The sequence below is a fragment of the Curcuma longa genome, chromosome 2 (assembly GCF_044706935.1).
Source record: "Curcuma longa cultivar G26 ecotype Majalengka, Jawa Barat chromosome 2, ITB_CL_G26_1.1, whole genome shotgun sequence".
Classification (NCBI taxonomy): domain Eukaryota; kingdom Viridiplantae; phylum Streptophyta; class Magnoliopsida; order Zingiberales; family Zingiberaceae; genus Curcuma; species Curcuma longa.
This window is the reverse complement of record NC_133862.1, coordinates 13,534,108-13,562,050: the sequence shown is the minus strand read 5'-3', so window position 1 is coordinate 13,562,050 and position 27,943 is coordinate 13,534,108. Positions and strand designations below refer to the sequence as shown.

The window sequence follows — 27,943 nt, the reverse complement described above, 5'->3', positions numbered from 1 at the left end:
TGCATACTGTTAAGCTCAAGATAGAAAGCAGAAATGGAAGATAAATCAAATTCTCAACTCAAGGAATCAAACACATGCATAAATTGAAATGCACCATCTGGCAATTCATCAGAGATCACCACACCACAAGAGATCCAATTAACCACCAAAACAGTGATCACATCATATACCATGAGATCGGTAGAGTGCAGCTCCTAATGGAACTTAGTGTTAGATTGAAATCCATAAGATGGGCGAAAGCAGCTCGCACAAAGTTTCAATTTATATAATTTAATAACACAAGATAACATGAAAACCAAGGCAGCTTTAATGGACAGGCTGGTGACCAAGAAAAACTTGAAAGAAAATCACGATGTAATGAGTTTCGTTTAGCTCAATTTGCATGCCATTGCCTATGATACAAGGAGCTGAGACCTTATTATTTACACATTTTCTAATTAGAAATCAAAAGCCACCTCCATGCTACAATCCAGTAGCCACCATCAAATGGAGAAGTATCATAAAAGACATGTAATGATGATGTCCATAATATCTAAAAGAACGGAAGAAAATACATGAATAAATTAATTTTTGAGAAAAAAAATCCCATAGACATAAAATTTAGGAAACATTCCTCAATTTCTTTGCTTCAGTAACAGGTGGTATATTATATATCCATGAGGTCAAAGTAGAGTCGCACCTCCAGTGCTAGTTAATTTTCCTGATCTCCCTCAACTAATAAATAGCCATGGAACCAAGAAAATTTGTAGAAATACAATCAGCTTCACTAACATTATAGCACATCACAATAAAATTTCATTGCTTGCCTTTTATCCCAAATGAATCATCCAATTGTGTTAGATGCTAATCTTCATCTCAATGCCACAGCTATCAATTTTTCTCAACAGGACCCTGTAGCATATGCAAGCAATCAGAAGTACCACCAAGAAAACTTACTCGCTTTCTCGCATGCAATTACCAGGCAAGAGGTACCGAAAGTGATCGACGTGATGAAGTATATAAGAAGGAAGATTAACAGCAGAATATGAACTAGGTATCGGACCCAACTTGCCAATAATTTCTTGAAAAGTGTATTCCTCTGGAAGCATGTCAAACAGGTCTGCTCCTCGACATATTACATCTTGAATTCTGTAAGGATTCAAGTAGTAGGCAAATCTCACACGATCAACATGGCTATAGGCCTTCATCTTAAATATGAATTGACTTATGTGGCGAAAACAGAAGCTGCAATGCCAACCAGAATCAGCTAACAGATCATCCGTCTGACGGAAATGGGCATATCGGGTCTTCCCTGAACGGTATCTGTGAATGGAAGCTCTCCAGCTCTTGCTATCAAGGTAAAACTCAAAAGAGTATAGATAATTACGGAGCTGCAGATGAAGTTTCTCAGGAATCTCGTCGCACCATCTCAGGAGGTCAATCGTATGGCCACTTGGGATTTCATCGACATCAGACATGATCAACAAGTCATCATCCTCGATACCTGCTATCCTTAGAAGCTGTTCCACGGCCACTCGCTGGTATGACTCCTCAACAAAAGGATTCTCTCCCTTCACAAACCTTCCCCCAATCGTGCCATAGGTTAGCCGTGACTCAGCAAACTTAAATCGTTTCTGGTTGTTGGCAAAAACGAGGGGTTTTATCAGACCAGTGAAGGTGGAATTTGATTCAAGGAGGACAAACTCTGAGACGTACGGACTGAGCTCTTGCCACCGGATCTCGAGCATATCGAGCTCGTTGCTGAACAAGACAGCATCGTAGACACGGCGAGGGTTGTCGCGGACGCCCCACCCATGAAGCTGGCAGAGGCGCTCCATTGAGATGTTGGGATGATAGTAGTGGGGGATCGTACGGAAGGGTTTGGGAGGGGACTCCCAGATGGGTCGGAGGAAATAGCTGATCTTTTGCCCATGCAAGTAGATGATGACAATGAGGATCGGAACTCCGACGAGGAGGAGAAGAAATGCCTTGAAATCGAACCCTCGGAGAGCGCACCGGAGTCGCGACATGCTAAGACCTGCCCTCGACATCTGCAGCAAAGGAAATCAAACGATCAAAAAGTACGCAAACTTGAACCAATTGTTTGAGAAAAGGCCTACAATCCATACCCTTCTTTTCCAAAAATTGGTAAAAATTTGAAACTAAGCAAACAGACGAGGCCAGCATTATCCAGAGCTCGGATGGATAAACTGAAGAACAAACTAAAATCAAGCAGAAAAAAAAAATTCGAAACCACCGATTCCCAACCCTAATAATGGTCTACGAAAAAGGGAAGCGAATTAAAAATCACCTCGCCGCAGACGTCCTCGCAGATATCGTCGGTCTTCTTGGAACAATAGTATCCAGATTCCCGCATGATGAGCGGAAATGAAAACCAGAATTAGAAGGGAAAAAAAGGAAGAAGAAAAACAGAATAAAAATTTTCCGCCCAAAAAAGTCTCGAAGCTCCACAGCTCTGTCTGGCGATGCCAGGCACAGATCAGATCATAGCCGGTCGCCGTCTCGCCCGCGACGACGTCCGGCCGCCTCCTCCGGCGCTCAAGATTATCCTCGCTATCTTCCTCGTTTTCGATGAATGGCGTGGGCCGATCGCAGCGCGAGCCCCTAAAAAATCAACCTGGCAGGAGGAACCGGGAAAGGGAACGACGAGGACAGATTCAGAATCGATCCGATGGTGCTCCTCTCCTCTCCTCTCCTCTCCTCTCGGCCTCTTCTGCGTTTGTTCCCTTGCTCGGCTGTTGTGCTCTGGCTTCGTCGACGCAACGACAGATTGTCATGCCTATTTTTCTCCTCGCCCTTTATATTTATAGATATTACTAAATCCAACTATCGAACTTCCACTTCCGCTTTCAAACTAACCATTTTAATTAATAGTTTTAAAATACGCCAGATGATGAATAAATATCTATAACGGATCACAGGACGTGAGTTTAGCTAGTAAATATTTTCGCTTTGCCCCTTGTAAATTTTGTTTTTTTAAAGAACGACTCTCATTTCTTTTATCCATAATTTCGCACGTTTATTATAAAAATAATATTGTGATTTTTTAAAGAACGACTCTCATTTATTTTTAAAGAACTGATAAAAAGCTTAGTTTTTTTGTGTGATTGTGACTGAATTAATCTCTCTACGACTTCTGTTCTGTAGCTGTCAAGTGTTTGTTTATAATTTATTTAGTGATTTATGGTTAGATACCTGTCCTCTCCCTTTGAATTCAGCACAATTTTTCTAAAACGGTGAGATTATTTATGTAGAAAAGACAAAACAAAACAAAAAGATTTAAAAAAACATTTATAACCTAACAGAGATGTCAGGTTTACCTAATAAACAGAGGAATCATAGCATATTCTTGAGTTTCTAAGGTCTAAGAAAATTTAAAAAGCTAGAGAATGTGGGAAAACTGCCATGTCAAAGAACTTTAGCAACCTCAACTATTCTTTCCACATTCTTGGAGTTTCCAAACCAAACTGAGTCTTCTAGTTCTAGTTTATGATACTGTGCAGGACTCACTCTAGTTTGGCAAGTTGAGAAGAGGTCAATTCAATGCTGCCCTGCCAGTAGTGGTTTTCTCTCTAGGGATGAAAACCTTCACCTAATCTTTCTCTTTGACCTTAAAAAGTGGTGATGAGGCTTTGATCATATGAGAGTTGTCCAACCACCACAGCCAACTCTCAATCTGGTCCAAGTCACATCCACTGAAAGCTAATCTAAGCCTTTGCAGATTACTGACTTATATGTTTCTGGTTCATGTCCTCTAGTTTAATGTGTGTTAGAATAAAGTAGTAGTCCAGTTAATAACTAATAGATTGAGTGAGGATGAAGTGTGCAAAGTTGCCTTATCTGGTTAAGGTGGCATCTCAAATTTCTGGACATGTTTCCATGCAAAATTTTATAGGCCCTCAGATTCTTAACAACTAATCAGGTTGTTATTATTGGTTAAATGTAGATTTTATGAATAAATTTAATAGATTTGTGGTTTAGTCAATCTCGGGATTAACAAGTGTTTAATCAATTAGTTTAGCTGTCTAACCACTAAATTAATGACCAAAAGCTTGTCCAACTTGCCCCCAGGGCATAGCTGAATTGGTGATAACGGAGCAGAGTTGCAGAAGAGAGCAAGTGTTCGAATTTCAGCGAAGCCAAGACAATACCCTCCTCCGTCGTAGTCAACTGTAGCTTTTCGATTTATCTCCTCACAAATGGTCGCGGGGTCGACCGTGTAAAACGCTAGGGTGGCGGATTCCACCTTATTATAGAAGAGCTTGTCCAACTTAGCCCCTGGGGCATATATAGTTGAGTTGGTTACGATGGAGCAAAGTTGCTAAAGTGGGCAAGGGTCGAATCTTAACAAAGCCGAGACAATGCCCTCCTCCGTCATGGACAACTATAGCTTCTCGATTTATCTCCTCATAGATTATCGTAGAATCGATCGTATGGGGCCACTAGAGTGGCAGATTCTACTTTTTGCTGAAGAGCTTGTCCAACTTAATTGGAAATTTATAAATCAATTTGCAATTATGGCTGCTCTCTCTGGATAAAAGTTTGAAATGTGGATTAATTTTGTTGCCTACTCATACATATTGATCTGATTGAAGTCAGGGGATAGGCTGACTCCTTGAGGCTTTGAAGCAGAGCATTTCTCATTGGTCATATGTAAGTTAGATCAGGTCTTATTGAATCAACATTTGTCTGGTCGTCAATGTCAGATTGACATCTATCAAGTCGACTTCTGACGAGTCAAGTAGCCCAAGGGTTCAGGAACACTCGGTTAGCAAACGTTCAACTCCGACGGAGGTTTTCGACAATGATGAAAAGAGAAGCAATTGTCTTAGGAGAGTGGGGATAGTGAAAAAAATATATTGTATACGTATTTGTGCTTGCATAAGCGGACAACCTGTATATTGTCTTAGGAGAGTGGGGATAGTCCTCACCGGGCACTCTGTGGACATTCTGTGTGTCAACCCACTTCTTTGGATTTTGTCCGTACCACGTCCAACATGTTCTCCCACATAATATGAACATGTCTATGCCACGTTTCCCACTCATTTGCTTGTCGAGTTGAATCTTCCGTTGAGTTTAGCTTAGGTCGGACTAAGATTCTATGACTCCACCTTTCAATTTGCTAGCCTGATTTGAGCTCAGTCTTGAACCCGACTGGCTTGATTCGAGCTCGACTAGGAGTTAAGCTCAGTTTGGTTTGACTCGAGCTCACCATAAGTCAGATTGACTTGACTTGAATGTATTGAGTGGGTCTTGGGCTTGTCACATCCCCCTTGCCGTCCGTCACATCACATATGTTATCTCACACAGGCCCAGTTTATACAAGAACCTTTGATCAACTCCCTTCAAGGCTAATTTATACCCCAGATAAAAATAATAATAAATAAAAACACTTAGAAGAAGGGGGAGGATTAAAACTATTACATATATCTAAACTTATCTAAATTTATGAAATAAAGACATATAGAACAACAATAGACTCAAAGGATATGATATTTAAAAAGTTTAAATATTAAATTTAGTAGTTTTGCCAAAATCACCTAAATTTACCCAAAATTAAAATGTAAAGATATAAAATAACTGAACAAGTTAAAGTTCCAAGGAGCATACCGGATCGTGTATTTGTTTGTCTAATTTGACCATTTTCCTCATACAAAGTTTCGTATAGTATCGTTCCTTAGGGATCGATCAAGAGACATATGGAGAATGATTCTAAAGCACAAGACAATGTTATCAAAAAAAAAAATGTTAAATTCCAATTAGTCCCGTTGACTGTCTCTGAGGTGACCGATTCGGCTCCACGGAAGTTTCCGACCAATTTTTTATAGTGATCGACCCCACACCGCTAAAACGACCCCATATCAGAACCCCCCCCCCCCCCCCCCCCCCCCCCCCCCCAAGGGATTTTTTGGAGGCATGGTACCATATGTTGATAAGAACATACTGCCGAAACAGCACCTCAGCCAAATATATATTGCTAAGACTTGAATCACACAGCACCTCAGCACCTCAGACTTGAATCGCACAGCACCTCAGTCAACAAATATATGTTGCTAAGAGGATTCGAATCCAAAACCTCAAACAACACATGTCTCCATGCTTACCACTTAGGATAAGACACTTCAACAAAAAAATCATAGTGGGTAAACTTTTTATAGTGATCGGCCTCACCGCCGAAACGACCTCATATCAGAAAATCCTCTAAGGAATTTTTTGGAGGTACGGTACCACTATGTTGATAAGTGTATACTACCGAAACAGCATCTCAGGCCAACAAATACATGTTGCTAAGACTTGAATCGCATAACACCTCAATCAACAAATACATGTTAAACCTCAGGCAACACATGTCTCCATGTTTACCATTTGGGATAAGACACTTCAACAAAGACAATGTTATCAAAATGTCTAGCTCTTCGTGATCTGAGAAGGAATATCAACTTCATAGCACAACTAGTATGTGAATGAATTTTTTGTCCCGGGGCAATGGTGCAACGGTAGGTCATCCGGGTTGTGACCCAAGGACCCACGGTTCGATTCCCAACTACGGCGTATTTGCAAGAATTTTCTTCCAAATGGGAAACACAATCAAAGGATGCTGAGCATCTGGATTGGCCGCCGTATGCGTTTCCCGATTTACCCTGGTAGTCGGTGGAAAACTTCCGTGGGACCGGGTCGGCCACCCCAGGGATTGAGTCCATCAGTGTCGGCTTTAGGCATAGGCCTTAAGGCCTAGGGCCCCAAATTTAGAGGGACCCATTTTTATATATATTAATTATTATATATATATATATATATATATATTAAGAGAATAAAAAATTATTAAAATATCTTTATTGGATTTTGGAAAGATTTTGCATGATCATTTGATTTTGTAGAGATTTGGTATGTTTCCAATATATTTAATATTATTTAATTTTCAAAACTCTAATTTACTAGTTTCTTTATATTCCTCTCCTTCCTTCCTTATTAACCTAATAACTTATTTTGCTCAACTTCAAACATTTTACTTATTTGATAGCTTATTTTCTCTCCTCAAAACATTTCCGAAATCATCACAAGGGGTGTAAGGAGAGGAACGATCAGAATAAAAAGTCTTTGTTATAGATTTTTTGGTGATCTTAAGACCTAAAGTATCGCCTTCCTCATTTCCCTGTCAAATTAAATTCTTTTCCTAATACATGAATAACTTATAGAATATTACTTACCATACTTGTTAGTGTAACTTCAGCGGAAAGAAATTTTTCAAAATTAAAATTAATAAAGTCTTATTTACGTTCAACTATGTCTCAAAAAATATTAAATAATTTAGCAATGTTATCAATTGAAAAAAAATTTATTATTAAAATTTGAATATGAAAATTTAATTAATAATTTTGCATAGAAAAATTAATTTTATATAAAAAATTTATTTTTAAAATTAATATTTTAATTTATTTTAAAAAAATTTTAAACTCACCAATGTCGATCTCAAGTCCGAATAAAAAAGGATGAGAGAAATTTTTTTAAAATAATAACAATTATTTAAAAAATTTTTTTGCCTAGGGCCTCTAAGAGGCTTGAGCCGCCCTTGGAGTCTATGAGATTGACTGAGATTTATTATTTTTAAGTATATGAATGATTTCTTCTATATACACAAATTGATATTTAATAAGACTGTAAAAGCTGAAACTAATGTCATTTTTTTTTTTACAAAAAATGTGCATTTTTTTATTATTTATTTAGAACTGGTCCATCGAGAAGAGCAGATAACTAAACATCTTACTTGATTCCTCACGTGTTAATGATGCTGATAATAATAGCGTAACGCATGCATTAAATTGATATTTAACATTTTACAAAACAATAATACATAATAATTATACAACAAAGAATTAAATCAGGTGGTGAAAATTAATCTCGTCTTTGTTTAAACCTTTAGCTTCTGTTAGATCTGACCGTTTCAACAATGTGAAGGGACTTATTATTGACGATATAAATCTTTAACTTACTCTTTTCGATTAAGAGTTGACTAATAGAGGGCCTCAATTTTAAAAATTATTATATTTGTAAAAATAAGCAGACCCACAATTTTTATTTTTATTTTTATTTTTAAATATTAGTGTAGAATTTAAGGATGTACAATTTTCCACTGAATCAAAAGCAAACTTGTTTTATGTGAAAATAATAATAATAATAATAATCGATGACAGCCGACCATGGCCCACGCCTGAATAAGCGAGGTCGGCAGCGTGAGGTAGAGTCAAAGTGAAACTCGGGTCACACCGCGTTTCTTCGGCGGGAAAAATTATAAGTACACGTGGCCGGCGGTGATCCATGGAAGTCGTTATAGGTTGTTAGACTAGCCTGGTGGCGGGCCGGGTCGGCCCCAAGTCGGCCCTACCGGTTCCCACCCCGCGCTGGGTCAAACGGTCAGCCGATTCCAACTCTTCCTTCTTCCGCCGCCGTACTGCTACCGTCTCTATGGTCTCTCCTCCCTTCTTCCTCCTCTTCTTCTCCTCCTTTTCTCGTCTGGTTCACATTTATATTTGACCGATTTGCTCAGTCTCAGCCGACAAATTTTACTACTTCTTCGCTTGTTTTTTTCCTTCTTCCTTATTCTTCTTCTTCTTCGCCTTTTTCGTCTCGAAGTTGGAATGCGATCTCCTTCGGTTCCCTTCCAACTGTGGTAGGAAAGGAAAGGGGAAAAGGGAAATGGAGGAAGAGAGCGTCTCCTTCCTCCTCCTCCGGCACTCCTCGCAAGTCCCTTCTCCGCTCCGCCACATGGACTGCCCGCTCGCAACCGCATCCCAATCTCAACCCGAATCCGAACCCTAACCCTAATCGGCCCCCCAAACCTGGCCGCCTAGCCCTCCCCCTTCCTCCTCCCCTTGCCGCCTGGCCCCGCCCCGCCTCCGACGACTGTGGCCACTGCCCCGCCACTCCCTCCGCCGCTTCCTCCACCGCCGCGGCCGATGACGGCGACCCTGATATCTCCCGCGTCGACGACCACGTCTACCTCGGCGGCGACGCGGCGGCCCGCGACCGCGCGGCGCTCCGTCGTCATGGCATCACCCACGTGCTCAACTGCGCTGGCGCTGCTTGCCCCGACCACTTCCGTGGAGAGCTCGAGTACAGCACGCTGTGGCTCCGGGACTCCCCTGCGGAGGATCTTGCCCCTGTTCTGTACGACGCGTTCGACTTCCTCGAGCGTGCGCGCGCTGCTCCTCGCGGACGCGCGCTTGTCCACTGCCGCCGCGGAGCATCCAGATCTGCCGCCCTCGTCGTCGCGTACCTCATGTGGCGCCGCGCACTGACCTTTGACGATGCGCTCCGCGCCGTTCGCGTCGCGCGTCCTTCCGCGGACCCGAACCTCGGCTTCGCCGCTCAGCTCCTCCGCTGCCAACGTCGCGTCCTTGCCCTTCCACCGACTCCTGGCTCGGCTGCAGTCCGTGCCTACCGCATGGCGCCGCAGTCCCTCTGCGCCCCCCTTTACATCGTCCCCAAATCGGTCGACCTCTCCGCCACAGCCGATGCAAGCTTTCTTGATTCTCGAGGCGTCTTCGTGATTCACACGCCTGCCGCTATCTACATCTGGCTCGGTCAAGGCTGCGAACCCTCCATGACCGCCGCCGCCGCTACCTCTGCTCTCCAACTCGTCCGCTATGAGCGTGCCGACGGTCCAATCATCACGGTGCATGAGGGTTCCGAGCCAGCAGCTTTCTGGGTCTCCTTAAACGACGACCCCCCGTCTCCTAACACTGATGAATTCGTCGGGAAGCGGAGAGTAGAACTTTATGATCTCGACTACGACATCTTCCGCAGGGCCACCCCTAGAGCCCGAGGGACATTGCCACTCCCGGTTCCTTGGACGGATGTCGACAAGAAGACACTGGCGAAGGAGAGTGGTTGGGGCCGCTTGAGACGCGAGTTCGCAAGCAAGGGTTTGAAGGAATTGACGAAAGCTGTGTTGGAGCGCAGGGTTTTAAACGAAGAAGACCTGCGGGTAAGCGATACAATTCGATCTCCAGGGTCTTTCTCTATGGAGTCAAGCGCCACGCCATCATCGTCTTCGCCTGACACTGCTTCAGTTCGCTCCACTTTCTCCCCAAATTCCACGTCTTCTTCTGATTGGTATAATTTGTCCCCACCAAGCTCAGAATTACACAGGACGCACCAAACTGAACCGAACTCGGATATGCAATCATCTGTTACTGGGAACGTGAAGTTGACGGGCTCAAGAAATTTAGTGTCAGAAGCCCCTCCATTTATTTCAGAAGTGGAAGAAGATCAAGAAGCATTAGATATAGCACGACAACTCTCGTTGGGTGCTTCAGACCAAGATGACTCGTCAGAAGATGCACCTTCTGGTGATAATGAGGACAGCCAATTATTTCATCCAGTTCTTTTTAGGTGGCCTGATATGGATAAAGTGGATGATGCCCATCACGGAGTTCTTGACTCTGGATCAGTGTTCTTATTGTTAGCATCAGAATCAAAAGCAGGTTCAAGGAAGGCAATGATAAAAATGTATGTTTGGCTCGGAAGGAATAGTAGGCATGACATTCTAGGAGAGGAGGAAGAAAATAAGACTGCACAAGTAGATAGAATTGGCACAAAGTTTATTGAGCTCATGGGTGTTCCAGCGGATACTCCTGTACAGGTATGAGATTTTTTTCTTTAGCCTAACTAAAATAGTTTTTTTGCCCATATGCTTATTGCAATGTTATTCTTACTAGAAATTGTTTTTAGTTCTTTATTTAGGAAAGATTTATCTTCAATTTATTTTCATATAAAGATCTTTTAATGTTTGAGATGAATTTTAGTTAAATGACAGTCTTAAGCATTAGCAGTGTTCACATATCTTATATCCTTTTTATTTTTAACTAAGAAAGATCTCTGTTAGAAGTATATCTATTGCTAAGCACAAAATACTGATGTAATTCTATTTATGATTGATCAAGAGAAGACTTGTGTTGCAAGAGTATGGCTTATGATTAAATAAACTCTAACAATTTTTTTCTTCTTTTTTATATAAAAGAAAGATTTGCAATATGTCAAGACCTTTTTCAGTTCTGAACTTATTTTCTACATCTTAAATTTGTAATATAAAAGCCCAATTATGATTCAATTTAGAAATAAATCTACCTATCCTACAATGTTGGCAAACAGTTATTAAATTCATAAACCTAAAATATAAATTTGCCTACTTTGTTTTGATTACTTTGAAATAAAAACTTACAACTCTTAATAATCGTATAAAATTTTAAAACTTCATAATATATAAATTCCAATTAACCCTTTTTAATGTTAAAGGGATTTGACTTATAATTGCACCATTCTCTCCCAAGAACGAGGAGTCACTCTAGATAAGTTGTCAACATCTTAAATTTGGACACCCTTTCAAATGAGTAAGAAATAGTAACACTATATGAGTCTTGACCCTTGAGGACCATAATTTTTCCAATGACTTTTTCGTTGGTTGTCCCTTCTAGTAAGGGAATGATGCAATTTATCATGAGGCGGAAATAGTCTCTATGTCTCTTCTATGACAAAGTTAACATGCAAGCACAAATGTTTGAATGTCTCCCAATAAATTTGCATAATCATCAAGTGGAAAATTGGACTAATATTTAAAATGATTGGTAAGTAAAATAAACATGCATTATAATTAGTTTTTCTTATAATATAAAACGGCAATCCGGTGCACGAAACTCCCCCTAATACGGGTTATTGGGGAAGGGGTTTATTGTATGCAGTCTTACCTTGCTTTACAAGAGTCTGTTTTTGAGACTCGAACCCGTGACTTCTAAGTCACAAGGCAACAACTTTACCGTTGCGCCAAGGCTCCCTTTCAGTTTTTCTTATAATATGGCTAAATAAATTAAACAAGAAGGTTCCTAGATCAATTGTCTCAAAACAATTCAAATTTATAAATACAAGAGATAATCTATTGTACCACTAGTTTCTTCATAATAATCAATTTATTACTTAGTAACTTATTTTCTAGCATTGACAAGTGTCTCTTGTGTTTGGCTGTTTGGCTGAAATGGTGGCATGCAACAGACAAAAAACCCAACTTTTTAAGCCGACGAGCTTAAGATTTTGCATGTCTAGGTTGGCTTGATCACTACCAAAATCTATTGGCAACTTAATGAGTTTGTATTTTGATAAAATCAGACGTCCTATAGGGGTATACAAGTCAAATAGTTGTCTATATCAATTAGTCGATCAAGAATTATATTTAGTTGAATTCTTTATGAAAATTAAGGGCATTTACCTTGAGATGCCTAGGCCTGTATTGTTTTAGTTTTAGGAATGTAATTTATTTTTTTCTCCAAACACAGGTATGAGATTCTGAGGGTGTATTTTATCCATGAAGTTGTATGTGTAGGAAAGATAATAATTCGTTAATACTTCTCGGATAGACCAATCTAGATCCCATGAACTTAAGTTTGTCTCTGTATAGCTGTATTTGGTTTTATGACCTACTCTCGAAATCACATCTCTCATCCCTCTAGTATCTCATGGCAATGATGGTATTTTCTCTCATCATGCCAGTTTAAAATTATTGTCAAATAAGGATATTTAAATCAAAGTAGCATGATAAACTAAGATGCAATGATGAAAATATAATGGTTGATGAATTTATTTTATGAACTATAATGATAAATGACAAAGAAATTAAAGTACAAGTAAAGAATACATCCATGTAATGATATTTTTTTCATAAATAAGGTACAATGAAGTGCAGAAGTTTTAGGAAAATATGATGATTGATGGATTTATTCTATGAACTATAATAATAAATGGTGAAAGTAAAAAATTCTATCTATATAATAATATTGTTTTTGTAAGGTTTGATGATGTGCATCTTGAGAGAAAAGCAAAATCAATACTAGTAATTTAAATTAACTGAAGAATTAAACAAAAGTAATTTGCAAAATGAGAGTGCATTTATGACATGATTCCAACCTAATCTGATATTGACGCTTCCATGAAGTTGGGTCTTTAATGATTTCACTTGGGTGTATTCCTCTCCCTTCTAATTTCTGCTTGTAATCGGTGTAGGAAGATCCAAAATTACTTTCACAGGATCCAGAAGATCCACTGTCCACTTTCCACTAAGCTTTGTATGGGATCCCTAAGCCCCCAGGGCGTAGCACAGACGGTGGGCACATGGTATTGCTGGTGTAATGGTCAAGGGTCGATTCCAGGAGATGACGACTTGGGGTCAATCCCGTCATGCGCCTAATGCCTGTGTACCTGAATGAACCTCCTTTCATATCCGTGGGGCCGGCTCTAGGGGGGCCGTTGAGGTAGCGGATCTACCTTTTTGTATGGGATCCCTAAGTACTCACACTGAATCCTAGTTAATGATGGGTTGTTAACCCAATAGCTATTTAGTCTTAGGTTTGCAGAATTAATCAAGAGAAGAGGATATAGAAGGGGTGGTCAAGTCTAAAAGAAAGTAGACTGGGATGCTCACAACTTGGTCATAAGTGGGTGCTTGTTCACGCAAAAGATCTCTAGTGGAAGAACCCTGTTTGCAATAGGGGTGGCATCACGATGGGAAAAACTGCATGTGGGCTGCCTTCTTCAGAGGAGCTCTACATGTGCTTGTTGGGTAGTGGCAATGGAGGAATCACCAACAATGTTGTGATGGCAAGGCAATTACTCATAACTGAAGGAAGAGAGATAAAAACAAGGCAAATGCTCTTTGCTAGTGGTGCTTCATTGGGTTAGGTGTTGCTGTGGGGATCTTCTTCTGCCAATGCGTGCTACTAATGTGTCCTCTTCTGCAGGTGTGGGTCTGGCAAAAGGGGTCCATTGGACAAAGCCAGTGATGTGCGTTTAGGGTGCAGGGAGGTCACTGTAGAAATTCCTGTAGGAGGTTGCAAATTGAGTCTGGAATTGCAAGTGAATGGCTGGAGTACAGACTTGATGGTATAGACACGGAAGAGGGAAGATGTTCTGCAGGAGAATAGAGAGAAACACAGGAGCCTTACACATGGCTCGCTATGGATGACATATGGGTTGAGGTTGTTGGACTAGTCTGCAGAGGACTGTTGAAGGGCTGAAATGAGTTTCTATGACTCTGTTTTTGTTGCCATGGATGTTTGTGAGAGCCGTTGGAGAGATCAACCGTAGATTTGTTAGGGATTGTTAGGGAAATAGTGAATGCATTCTTTTATTCCTGTAAAAAAGGACAATTCTGGCCTCGCTGTAGGTGGCTAGCTTCATTGTTGCTGGTTGTGGGTTGTGTTGGTTGAGTTGTAGTCAATAGATCGACCAAGGACAGTTCCTCCACTGTTTTTAGTGATAAGGAAGAAAGCTACCAGAATTTTTAACCTCAGGAATGGATGAAGGACTAGGAAGTCCTTGCAATGTGTTGCACCTGGTGATGGGAGAAAGGAGATGGAGCAAGCAAGCATGCATGCGGAAGTAGTAGAGGAGAAAGACAGTTGGGGTCCGTGATGGCGGTTGTGTGGGTTGCTAGAGGGGTTAAAGAAGCCTCTTTTACTCAGATCACAACATAGAGGTTGGCAGCGAAGAGGAAAACTCAAACAAAGTATTATATATTGAATGAGGTTTGTTTCAAAGATGCAACAAGAGTGGAAAGATAAATCCATGTGCCTCGGCCAACAAATTTTATGGAGTTGCATGCTTCAGTCAACATCTTGCAAGAAAAAATGATTGTAGAAAAATCAAGCTATGTTAATTTGAAAGATAATGCAACCAAAGGAGGTTGTGGTCTCTTTTAAAGGTTCAACTATGACTCAATATTAGAAATACTTAAACTCAATTCTATATTGTTAAACAAATAATCAATTCTTAAACTAACTTATTCTATAATATAAAATTAATTATAAAATTTTCTACTTTTTTTGACTACTTCAAAATAAGCACTTTAAATTTTTTAAAATTCTAAGAAGTTTAAAATTTCATAATCCAAAACTTCCAATTTCTTACTTTTATCTCATCATTATGCCTCCTTTTTATTCGTTCCTTTTGGTATTGTGTGTGAGTACTTCAAGGGCCGAGTATCTAGATTTTTAGCCACTAATGGCATCTAAGAAATTCTTTAACCTTTAGAAAACTAAATTAAGAGATACTAATTGCTGAAGTTGGTTGGTAATTTTGGGAACATATTAATCTCTAGAAACGTCAACCTTTTTTTGGTAGGGAGAATTTAGAAGCAAGATAGCATATTCTTGTCTTTCAAATGGTTTTCACAATCATGTTAATTGGTTGTAAACTAGAATGGGATTCCATAAAGCCATTGCAGGGGCATAGTTTTCACAATCATGAATTGGTTCTAAAACTAGGCCGGGGCTTGAGGGTTGATCAATGGTGCACTTTTTTTTTATTAGTATGTGTCTAAAACAGTTATTTATTGTGTTTCTCCTTGGTCCTTATGCTTTCTAAATTTCAACTTAATCAACTATGATTTTGAAGTTTAACAATTTCTAGTTTCTTTAACTGCACAGACTGAATTGTATTGCTAAATGCACTCCTTTTTCCCTTTAGAAGGATTTTGGATGACAAGCTTTCCATTGTGATTTCCAAGATTAAACCATCTTTGTAAGAACGAGATCTATGTTTATTTGTTGGCGAGCTCATCCTTCTGAAAAATTTGTACCATTACATGTAAGAACTATTGACAAATTTTACAAAGAACATTCCTCCTGATTGTTATGTGATTGAAGCCTTGCACTGAATAATATCATTAAATTCCTAATATTATCCATCAGCTTTTATATGATCCTCTTTCTGAACTCAACATATTCTTCTCTCTTTATCTAACATGATGTATTCTCTATTCCACATCTTCCATAAACTTACCTAATTGTCTTTCGAAATCAAGTTTAGCTATTGTGGATTTATTATCAATTTATAGTTGATATATTAGCCTGCCAGCGGATGAATTTGTTCGCATAGTTGGTTATGAAGCATAAAAATGCAATAGAGTTCTTCTATTGAAAGGAATTAATAATTTGTATTTGCTCATGTAAATAGGCTTTAAGTTTCTCACACAGCTATCCCTCGAATAATTACAAGTTTACTTACCTGTGACATGTGTAGTCTGATATAACGAGCAAAACTTACGTGGGGTTATCGAAAGGGGTCTTAAGTTAATAGCTATACACTTCCGTGAGGGCCCAAAGTTTTGTTCTAATGTAACTACACTTTTCTTTCATTTATTACGTCTGTTGAAGCTCGCTGATAATTGGTATTCTGTTTGACAGGTAATTAGAGAGGGCGAGGAGCCAGAACAGTTCTTAAATCACTTGTTCTCCTTCCACCAAGTTAATGAAAGCATTCATTGAAGCCGTGGAGGTATTGCAGGAGATATCTAACCTACTTTACAACCATTGGCGATTCATGATTCCTGGAGGGAAGATATGCATACTGTTCTTTTTAGTGATTTAATTCATTAGGTAAACTGTGTAATATAGTAAGTAGAACATCTAATATCATCAGCCATCACCTTGATGTGAATGGAGCTGTGGATACTAGAAATCATGAAAAGAAAATAATTTTTAGGTGAAAGTAGCCTCTCCTACTTCCTGCCTACTCCGCTCCTGTGTATACTGGGCCTACTCTAATAGTGGCCACAAGCCATAACCTATCTTGTTCTGGGGCTTATTCTAAGAATGGGCCTACAACATTTTCCGGCCTGCTGGGACCTCGGCCATGCCAAGCCAGACAACATGTTTGAGTGTCTACTTGAATCCTACCTACATCCATTAGTGTGCTTAGTATAATAAAAGTTCTCAAGTTCAAACCTCTGCAATTACTGGTTTCATACCACGGTTGATTGTGTTTTGTATGGTCGTTTGAGTTTTACAAAGATATTACAATTGGGAATAGAGAAGGCAGGATCATTCAGAGCCTTCATCACAATCACATCCATCCTTTCATGATTTGGTGATGCATATATAACTACCTTGATTCTATGTGATCCATATCATGAAGAGTTGTTGAAAATCGAGGATTGAATTCCACATGGAGGAATTTATTTACTTATGATGATGGTTCATATGCTTCTCTATAGAATTTTTATTCCCATGAGTGATTATATATACATATATAGATATTTTTGTATAAAGTAGATTGCAACTCTTGGCAATAGATTAGGGACGTTATTACTTGTTAGCTGATCCACCAATCTCACTTTCATCTCCATCAAATTGTGGTTGTGCAAATTAAACTCTTTGATAAATTAAGGTTTGCTAGCATGAAATGGATTGTGCCAAACACAACCCATCCAACATAATTAATGGGTGTGGGTCGCACACCACCTATGGGTATGCTAGTCAAGCAGGATATTAGGCATAGTCTGTTGACTGACCAGCCATGATACTGGGCACAATTTGCAAGTCAAGCTCGACTGATTTTAAATGTAGATTTATTTTAATCTTTATTTATTTAATAATTTTAAAATGTATCTTTTAATATTAATTATAGTGGAAAGCCTTAACAATAATATTGTTTTATACTTCCTTTTCTTTTATTATATACTCTCTGTTAGATGTTACTACTTAATCACTGTATCTAAAGTACCAACCGGCATTCATGCTTACACATGGTAGGGATTTTGGTTGTTACTATTCTTGCTGAATAAAAGATCTTTTGGCTGCCTGCCTACAAGCTGCTTTATTCAAGTAGTTGTGATTGCTTTCACGTAACTTATTTGGTTGATAAACATAGTTTTTAAATATTGCATGTGAGTTATATAGTTGGATATATCACTTTCTTTTGTTTTTTAGGTGAAAATGGAACATATCACTGCAGTAGATGGCTAGTGAAACAAATGATGAACAGGAAAAGAAAATAAAAAGATTCAATTTCTAGTTGTTCTACCAATGCGACCAGTTTTTATTTAAAAGAACAAAGAGATCATACAACCATAACTTGTCAGGGGCCAACTAATACCGTGTATGTCATCAGATCGGTAGATTACCTTCTGTGATAACTAATATTGTCTCCATCCAATGGTGCAATTGTATCTATTACAAAAGTTGAAATTTATTTATTTATTTCAAATAAAACTTTTGTGATTCATCAAAACTCTCTTTGTTGAAGGTATTTCTTCAGTATTTCTCCATCAAAAGGCAGCAGCTTCATATTAGTGGCAAAATCAATCAGAAGTTTGTTGTAGCAGGTACTTCAAACTCCCATAGATTTAGTTCTGCCTAATCAACTGATTCAATTATATCTAATTGTGCACGAGGCTTAGATTTATCTGTTGGTAGATTGATACGCTAAAGAAAATCTCAACCATAGCTGATGGTGAGATCTAGTTCATTGACAATATATATATATAGAAGCATCCATTATATTAAATCCAAATAAAAGATGAAGATAATCTCGCAAAGATTTCATAATAATCCTACTTTATATCGAGGCGTTCAATCGAATGCCAACTGAAAATCCACGTTAGTTTAATTTAGATTTGAGGATCTTCTAGTTTAAAGTCTAAATAATAATGGCAAGAGTAATAATCATGATAGCACTGATTTTCAATTAGTAAAGCTTTATCATATAATTTATATTCATGTTATTTTAATTCTTTTATTACTATAACACCTTAATTATTGCTATCATATTTATGATGATATGATTTATGCTTTTAAACTCTTATAAACAATATGTTTATTCAGCTACAAATTATGATGACTAATTAAACAACACCAATTGAGTCATTTGCATCAAGAATGAAGTGGATGGAGTGAAGAAGTCAAATTAAAAATTATATTAATTTAAATATGATTAAAATATAAAATTATGAACTTTTGTAAGTTTCACTGATAATAGAAAATATGAAAATAAATATTTTCAATAAAAAACTACTTGAATTATAATTATTTTCTATTGAATATAAAAATAAAAATATTAATTACTAAATAATAAAAATCAAAGCTCTATTGATCATGAATATTTGTGTCATTCTTAAATATTTTTCAATTTTAAATATTTTTAATTTATTTATATTCATTGCAAATGTGTCTAATCTTAAACTGTTTTGCTCTTGAAAAATTTTAATTTCTTTTCTTTTATTGTGTTATGAATCAATATGAAATTTATCTTTAATTTATTTCATCAAAATTATTTTTTCTATAATATTTGTTTCCTTAAATTAACTTTTTATTTTTACATGGTTATTAGACAATCATCTATTAAAGTTTGGTGGGTCTCTAATATTTTGAACGTATCATCAATAAATTTTGACGGTCCACTAAGTATGAATTTAATTAACAAATCAAATTGTCATAATAAATATTATAAATATTCTTAGTTATTATTAAAATAAAAAATTAATTATAAAATGATAAAAATCAAATATTTAATTTATTATAGCTTCACTATTCTTAAATATTTTTTATTTTTTTATTTTATACAGATGTGGCAATAAATATTTTTTAAATTTATGTTTATTTATTATAAATATGCTAATTTAAATATTTTTTTATTTTGTTTGTTTGGATCGGATTACGTAGTTTTTGATAGCTCACCCACCACCAAACCAAAGGAACTATTGTTTTTTCAAAAACAGTTATAAAGCTCCCATTTTTTAGATAGTTTAGTGCTAATTAGAATTTGATTAATAATAATAATAAAATTCCTGATTTAATTAAAACGAAGCCAAATAGAAGTTGTTATTATAATCCAATTAGTTTCTCAATTAATATTTAATAAGTAAAAAATCAAAACGCTCGACCATATTTTACATGCTGAAAATATTTTTGTTAACAGGTATGGAATAATTACTACAATATAAAAAAATTAATTTAATTTGATAAAAACTTTATATACAAAATGATTAAAATTATCATAATATTATTACTGACCATTTAATAATTACTATAATATTGTAACAGCTAAATAATTAATTGTTATAATAGTGTAACAAATAACTAATTAGCTGTTAACATGTAACAATTAATTAATTATTTACTATATTTGTGACAGCCACTTAAATGATTGACATACGGCGCAGTAATTATTTAATTGAATATTCTAGTAACATAGCAGTCATTATATAGTTATTTTAAGTATATTAATAAAATTTTATTAAATTTAAATAAATTTGATAATTTTTTTAGATATAGATTTGTTAACTGAATTAAATCAGATTTATTTTTATATGTTACGGTAGCTACGTATAACCGTCAATTTGGAGTAGGCCCGCTAGGTTGGTCTGGCTCGCCAAGTAATTTAAGTGGGTGGGGTTGTAATTTTATCATCCCATTTTAAGATGAGTTCAAATGGATTGGCCCGTCTAAGTCTGTGATCCACGTGGGTTGGCCTGCGGCGGGTTTAAATTGACCTTGATTTGAGAAAGTTTATTTATTTATTTTAAATTTTAAAAGTAAAATAGAAATCTAATGAGTTTGATCCATTTAAATTATAATTTAAATTTAAAAATTACAATTCAAATTTAAAAATTTTAACTTAATAAATTTAAATTATAATTCAAACTTAAAATTTTTAATATTTTTTAATAGGCCCGTGGATTAACCCGTTTAACCCGCGATCTATCTTGAATTAGATTGGATTGAAGATTTTTCAATCCGCCAAATTGGTGGATTGACCCATCTCGCCTTTCCATATGATGGGTCCGTCATGAATTGATCCGTTTGACAGCTCTCAAACTACCTGACTATTTAAAAAATATTTTCTAAATGGGAAATATAATAACAGGTTGATATTTATTTAATGCAATCCAATTGTATATATTAAGCACACAACTCGTCTCACACCCCAAACGAAACCTCTCTCACCACGATCGGTTAAGCACGGTGCGTGATGGGAGGAGGCCAAGGGCGGATGCGATTGTGGCGGCGGCCGAAGGAAACAGTCAACCGCGCGTTCGCCGACAGCGCCGTCGGCCGCTATTTCAAGGTCGACGCTCGCGACACCTCTTTCACCAGAGAACTCCGCGCCGGGGCTGCCACCTTCCTCACCATGATCTACATCGTGTCCGTCAACGCCGCCATCCTCACCGCATCCGGCGGCCCGTGCACCGTCCGTGACTGCGCGCCGCTGCCGTCCACCAACTCCTCCGCCTCCGTCGTCCTTCCACCTGGACCCGAGTGCAAGTTCGACGGAAACCCGGGCTACCAGCGCTGCCTGGCGCGGGTCCAGAAGGACCTCGTGGTGGCCACGGCCGCCGCGGCCGTGGTCGGCAGCTTCGCCATGGGCACGGTGGCCAACCTCCCCTTGGCGCTCGCCCCTGGCATGGGCTCCAACGCCTACTTCACCTACAATATGGTGGGCTTCCACGGCTCCGGCCGTGTGCCTTACGAGACCGCCCTCGCAGTCGTCATGGTCGAGGGTTGCCTCTTCCTGGCGCTCTCCTTGCTCGGCCTCCGATCCAGGCTCGCCCGCCTCATACCGCGCTCCATCCGCCTCGCCTCCGCCGTCGGCATCGGCCTATTCCTCGCCTTCACTGGCCTGCAATCCCAGGTGGGCGTCGGTCTGGTGGGGCCCAGCTCCTCCACCCTCGTCACGCTCACCGCCTGCGCTCGCACCGACCCTGCCACAGGCCAGTGCCTTGGCGGCACGCTGCAGAGCCCCACCTTCTGGCTCGGCGCCGTCGGCTTCCTCATCACGGCTATGTGCCTCGCTCGAAACGTCAAGGGAGCCATGATCTACGGCATCATCTTCGTCACGTTAGTCTCGTGGATTCGCGGCACCAGCGTCTCGGTCTTCCCCAACACGGAACAGGGGAACGCCAATTTCGACTACTTCAAGAAGGTCTTCGACTTCCATTTGATCGACACAACTGCCTGGCGAATCAGCTTCGCCGGGTTCGGGAGGAGCGAGGTGTGGCTGGCGCTGGCGACGCTGCTGTACGTCGACATCCTCGACACGACCGGGTCCATGTACTCGATGGCAGAGTACGCGGGGTTCACAGACGACGCCGGTGGGTTCGAGGGCGAGTACCGGGCGTTCGCGGTGGACGCGAGCTCCACCATCGTGGGCTCCCTTCTCGGGACCACGACGGTGACGACATACATCGAGTCGACGGCGGGGCTGCGGGAGGGCGGGAGAACAGGGGTCACGGCAATCACGGTGGCAGCACTGTTCCTGATCTCGCTCTTCTTCGCGCCTCTGTTCACCAACGTCCCGGCGTGGGCGGTGGGGCCGTCGCTGGTGCTGGTGGGCGCGATGATGATAGCGGTGGCGCGGGAGGTGGATTGGGCGGAGGCGAAGGAGGCGGTGCCGGCGTTCCTCACCATGATCCTGATGCCGCTCACGTACTCGATCGCTTATGGGATTATCGCGGGCATAGGGACGCACATTGTGCTCCACCTGTTCGATTATATTACAGCAGTTTACAGATGGGCCGGCAACACGAAGAAGAAGACTGATTCTGATGGAAATGGCGCTGCAAATGCTTCTGTTTGATTAAAATCAAGTTGATTTTATATATAGAAAATATAAAAACATTGAAGATTTTGATAAATATGAACTTTAATATAAATCCCTGAGTAATTGATTGGAGTTAGGACCATTGGAGTCTAATTTTCGCAAAATATGAAGGTTGGAGCCTAGATATAAGAGCTCGCACTTAGAAATCATTATTTACATCTCAAATCTTCTGTGATCAAGATGATTAAATCATAATTTTTTTGAAGGGTAGGGTAGATCATCTTGTTGTCGATGAGCAAGATAGATTTGGAGATGCAAGTGAACCTCTATTAGGAGCTTCGATTGATTGATGAAGAAATTATCCCCTCTTAACCTTATTTATTCTTATCTTATGATTCATGTGCTATTTCCTTGATCATATGCATCATGGTTGTTCCTGTTGAGATCATCTCTTAAGAAGATGAGAATGGAGGCTAGGGGTGTTATGACTCGACTACTTTGACGTTCAAGTTAGTAGATGAGTTGATGAAGGAAGAAAGCTAAGCTTAATTGAGGGTAGGTATGGCGTAAGCGTACCTCCATCGTGAGGACAGGGAGTTCATATAGAGAATAGTGAGAGAATAGGAAAAACTTATCTTGTCCTAATTAAGGATAATATCTGTGCGTGAAGATTTTGTCAGACGATATGTTCCATTGAAGTAAGGAAGGTATCCCATTACCGCCGTAGTAGCGAAAAATCATGTCATCCATTATCATACCGTGCCATCATGCCGCATTAATGAAGGAGTAGGTTAACCCTCATATTACATGATCACTCCTATCCTTTTGGCGGCGGCATAGTTAACTGAGAGAGTAGCGCGAAGTGGAGTCGGTCGAGTATTAAGTACGGTACTGAGGGAACGCAATCTGGTCGCAGAGGAAGCCTGAATCGGGATAGGCTAGGGACTGAGACTGGGTATCGAGTTGGAATATAACCAAGCAGAGCCTTGGAGTTAGAGCTCGGAGTCGAGAGAGAAATCAGTTGTCTGATTCCAAGTTGAGCCTACTCGCCAGGTCGGGTGTTAGACGCATCCTGAGCTTGCTTTCGTGGTGAATCCGAGTGCTAGAGTTGAGCGGAATGAAGAGCTAAGGTGACCGAGCTGGGGGGATCGGGCGAAGTGGCACAGTGGGGACTGCGGCATAGGGGTTGATTTCTCAAACGGGCCAGAATTTGGATCCCCACCTAAATTGGGGAACAGGAGAATATGGGATACTGACCTAATCTAAATGTCGAATTGAAGTCGCCAAGTCGGGACGCGAGCCTAAGTCAACTTTTTGTCTGACAGACCCTCTATTTGGATCAGACCTTGACTTTTCGGGCCAGATCCTACCAGCCCATAATAATGATCATGCTAGACAGACATAATTCATGTCGACACATGTATTGAATCTCAGCACCATGATGGGATGGATTCCACTTTAAGGCAGTCAAAAGCACTACCAAGCCTGTCCATTTATCTATATTGAGATGCTGCTGCATCGCTAGCTTTTGACTAACTTCTCCAATCCAATCAAACTCGTCGTCTAAAGTCAAACCATAAATATTCCTACTACGATCGACTTCCTTAGTGCTCGTCGGCATGACTCTTAGCCTTATAAATTGGCACTCCACGATCCAAACTGGAAGCCATTAACCTCACCAAAACAAGCGATATTGTTGAATTACGTAGATTAATTGTTCTACTGAAAAACCACAAATCTTCTCTCACCAAACACTACTGGCGTCTCTTAACCTCAAACTCCCCCCTCACAGACCTCACATCTCGAGAGTCTTAACAACTAGATATTTTAAGTTGCACAACGATCTTCACTACCAGCAGCAACTTCCAATTTCCAAGCTTATCGTGCCATCAAATCCAACTCCACCACAATCATTATCTTCTCGTAATCACCCAAATAGTCATTGGACATTTGCAAGCCTACAATTGATAGAGGCCCTTAATGTTGGGCCTACAGAACCTTCAGAGGATACTGTCATTCTTCAGCATGCTGATGGCACTCGCAAAACCTTCAAAGCTAAAGCCAAAAATGTGAAGGAGCTGAAAATTGTCCTTGCCTGCTTTACCTTATTCAGTGACCTAAGCATAGATTTTTACCAAGAACTGACTCAGAAACATTGCCACAAGCTACTTCAATTCTAAAGAGGTAAAGCTTCCAGCTGAATGCTTGGGAGTTTAGTTAGGAGTGAGTAGTAGCCAAGAGGAAGAATATTAGCATAGTAAGCACTGATGGAGGACTTATTCTCCTAAGCAGTGTCCTAATTAAATCAGCAGATATTCCAGTGTCTGTCTGATCCCAAAGTAGACAAATTAAGAAGAAATTTTCTCTAGATGAAGAAAGAAAGTAATTAGGGAAAGGGAGTCATCTAGCAGGTGAAATGACTCGTATAGAAGTCAAAATTCAAAAGTGAGACTATCACTGTGCTCTTAAAACTCCCAGAAGCTCATTCGTCATTTCACCTTAATGGACACACTACATAGGTCAAAATGAAGAAGTGACACCACCACTTTACTCCTAGTGCTCCCTAGCCTTCATATTTTGTATTTGAATATATGTAGGTCTATACAAAGGCACTAGAGAAATTGAATTGTAGAAGTGAGACCACCAAAGTGCTTTCTGTGTAATTCTAAAAGCTCATCTATGCCCTCAAATATGCAATTTTGTCTCTTTGTGTCTATATGATGAAGAGAATCATATATTCATGAAAAACAACTAAAAAATCACGCATACATTGAAATGGATCTGAAGGTGGGAGCAAGGATGGAGGCACATTTTAGTTTACCTAGGCTTTAGCTCGGGCCTGAGTGATAAATAAAAAAAAAAAGTTAAAAATATTGACATACCTCTCATGCAGCTACTGATTAAGATCTTGAGAGTCCTAAGTCTCCTGATAGTCAAAGTCATGCGACTTTTGACTCATGCGAGTCATGAATTCCCATATTTCTCGTCCAATTTCCTCGTATTTCAACTGGGTTTGCTGAGACTCTTGAAATTCTTGCTCTAATATAGAGTCTGATTCTTTAATGCTTGATTTTCTTGCTCTAAGACTTCTATTCTAGTAGATAATCCGCAGGGACGATGACCCTTAGCCCTAGGGGTTATCACACTGATCATAAACACCTCTCGCTTGGGACCCAAGACCATAGAGTGAAATTCTTTTTCCTTCCACCGACCACATCATAATAGATCTCATTTATCTTATCAACGGAGAGAGTACATCTCACCTCCCTCTGTATCAGGCTGAAATGTCTACGCAACTCTGTCAGTCATTTCATCCTATTTAAAAATAAATTCATATAAGATATAAAATTAAAAAAGCTAATCATTGTTAATAGTTAAATAAGTTTAAATTTTAAATTCCTATGTCTAATGCCTTCGATTGATGATCAACAAATGTACCATCCTTTGACTTGTGTGTCTTGGTAAATATCTCCGAACAAATAGAAGGTCGATGTAGTTCATGTTCTTGAATATTAAATAATACAATTAAATCAAAATAAAATAATTGATAATTAAATAATTCTGATATAAATATATTAATTATAAACTTACTAAGTTTATGACATGCTCGACGATCGAACTAGATCCAGTTGTATGTTTTGTGGATCCGGTGCTAGGGTCAGTCAGCTCGGTGTTTCTATTGGCTCAAGTTGTCGCTGAATTTGACTGCCATCTTTCTACATTCCAGATGGCTTGTCATGCATCCCAAACATCATGTGGGATAAAAGATGATTTTATGTCTTTTCTTCTGCATTTATATAGTAGATCCTTATAAAGTTTGACACAAATATTATTCCATATTTCTTTAAGTGTACTCTCCTTGTGCCCTGACTCCTAGGTATATTTTTTTAAAAAAAGTTTACAAATTAGTATACATAAATAAAACTCCTAGTAATAAAAATGACTTACCAAAAACTCTTGATTGTGAAAATCTCTCATGCCCTCATTTACATGTCTCCATGTAATACCAGAAAGACACACTCTTTCTCTAAATTTACTAGAAATGTACGTCACAACTCAATGGTCATATGGAGTAAAATTGTATTAAAAATATATAAATATTAGGCATATGTTATAACAAAAGGAATTAAAAATTACTAATAACACCAATACTTATCAACCCCCAACAATCTCGCAAGATAGTTTACCACCGGGTGCTGCTGCCTGGTATCTATATCTATATCTGCACAATAACATTATAATATATACACATTCGAAATAATAATCAAATCGTTAGTGAGATCTACATGTAACAAAACAAAGAATTTTAACTTATTCTGAATTAATTTACAATAATGCTAATATTGGTTCATCGTTATAATTTAAATCATCAACATTAACATTTTGAGGATCCTCCTCGCTAGATTCAATTAGTTCAACAAGCTCCTCACTACTGGATATGTCTTTGTCGTCTATCTCCTGATAATGTACATTAGCATCTACAAGTAAGACAAATGTTGATTGAATCTGAGAATCTACTAAATGTATCTCCACTTCTTCATTTTGAAATGCATCATGGTGTTGGGCCATGTTGGAGTTCGACATTTCTATGGCCGAACGAGCCTTCGTACGACAAATAACTAACCATTCACTAACTCTTCTTGCCTTCGTTGGGTATTCAAAATAGAAAATCTGATCCACTTGAATTGCAAAAATGAAAGGTTCAAACTTATTGAACCTTTTGTTTGTATTAATCACAACTAAATTATAGCTTGAGTGTATTTCAGTTCCTATTATATGAGTCAAATCGTACTAAAAATATTTGAATGACACACATCTTTTTATGGATAAGGCAGTATATTCAATCTCAATGATTTCTTCAAGTCTCCCATAATAATCAAACTCTAAATTATTATTGTTGATAGATCCTTTTACGTAAATACTAAAATTAAAAGTTAGTTTTTGTGAATCTCATTGTGCCACGTGGAATTTAAAACCATTAATGTAGTAACAGAATACACTTGTATCTTACGGAGGGATTCATATGCAAGCTTGATTATTCTTCCATCTTTCACATTTGATATTTTATGATCGTTCACCTATATAGTAAGTATGATATAAATTAGGTCAAAATTTAGTATTGATATATGAAAAATTATTTATTTATTAACCACAATGCAAATTTCATCTCTAACTTTTTCTCTACTTCACTTGCACTGATTGATGGATTTTGATACTTAAGTTGTTGTTCGTAAAGGTTGCAATTAATGGATGAAAGATAAATTTAAAATAATTAGGATATCAAACATAAATAAAAAGGTATTAGTAGTTGATTATATCAGTCAACTCACCTTATATACGGTTTGACCTCCTCACAATTCAAGAGTATGTATGTTTTTGCAGCATGATATTCTTGTTGATTTAACCATCTTAAAATAGCTTGATGCACCAATTGACTTATAAGAAATTTGAATATAAAAAGCATTGTTGGGTCAATCGACTGAGTATCATCAGAATTTCTAGGATACTTGCGATGTTTGATTTTGACATTATCAGTAAGATAATATAAGTAGAAAGAAGTTATTTTTTCAACCAAATAAAT

At 38.7% G+C, this 27,943-nt stretch overlaps 4 protein-coding genes across 5 annotated transcripts in view; 2 read left to right on the top strand and 2 right to left on the bottom strand.

Moving 5' to 3' along the window:
• Positions 1-588: 588 nt before the first annotated feature.
• LOC141821045 (uncharacterized) lies at positions 589-2,751 on the bottom strand. Of its 2 annotated transcripts, none has more exons than XM_074708400.1 (2): positions 2,291-2,751; positions 589-2,030 (listed from the first exon to the last, which is right to left on the bottom strand). In XM_074708400.1, exons 1-2 carry the CDS (start codon positions 2,354-2,356, stop codon positions 933-935), a joined length of 1,164 nt encoding a protein of 387 aa, XP_074564501.1. In that variant the 5' UTR covers positions 2,357-2,751; the 3' UTR covers positions 589-932. The 2 variants fall into 2 exon arrangements, with proteins under 2 accessions (XP_074564501.1, XP_074564502.1); XM_074708401.1 differs by lacking the exon at positions 2,291-2,751 and adding an exon at positions 2,109-2,200.
• LOC141821657 (protein-tyrosine-phosphatase MKP1-like) lies at positions 2,466-17,726 on the top strand. Its single transcript, XM_074709020.1, has 3 exons — positions 2,466-2,580; positions 8,673-10,642; positions 16,230-17,726. Exons 1-3 carry the CDS (start codon positions 2,466-2,468, stop codon positions 16,308-16,310), a joined length of 2,166 nt encoding a protein of 721 aa, XP_074565121.1. The 3' UTR covers positions 16,311-17,726.
• Positions 17,727-20,779: 3,053 nt separating this feature from the next.
• On the top strand, positions 20,780-22,437 carry LOC141822077 (adenine/guanine permease AZG2-like). Its single transcript, XM_074709500.1, has one exon. It carries the CDS (start codon positions 20,794-20,796, stop codon positions 22,396-22,398), a length of 1,605 nt encoding a protein of 534 aa, XP_074565601.1. The 5' UTR covers positions 20,780-20,793; the 3' UTR covers positions 22,399-22,437.
• Positions 22,438-26,517: 4,080 nt separating this feature from the next.
• The window catches only part of LOC141821656 (uncharacterized), a 4,653-nt gene continuing 3,227 nt past the window's right edge, over positions 26,518-27,943 (bottom strand). Inside the window, exons 5-6 of the mRNA XM_074709019.1 lie at positions 26,693-26,820; positions 26,518-26,584 (exon numbers count right to left, since the gene is read on the bottom strand). Of these exons, the coding sequence (XP_074565120.1) occupies positions 26,518-26,584; positions 26,693-26,820 (195 nt within the window). The remainder of the gene's footprint in view (positions 26,585-26,692; positions 26,821-27,943) is intronic.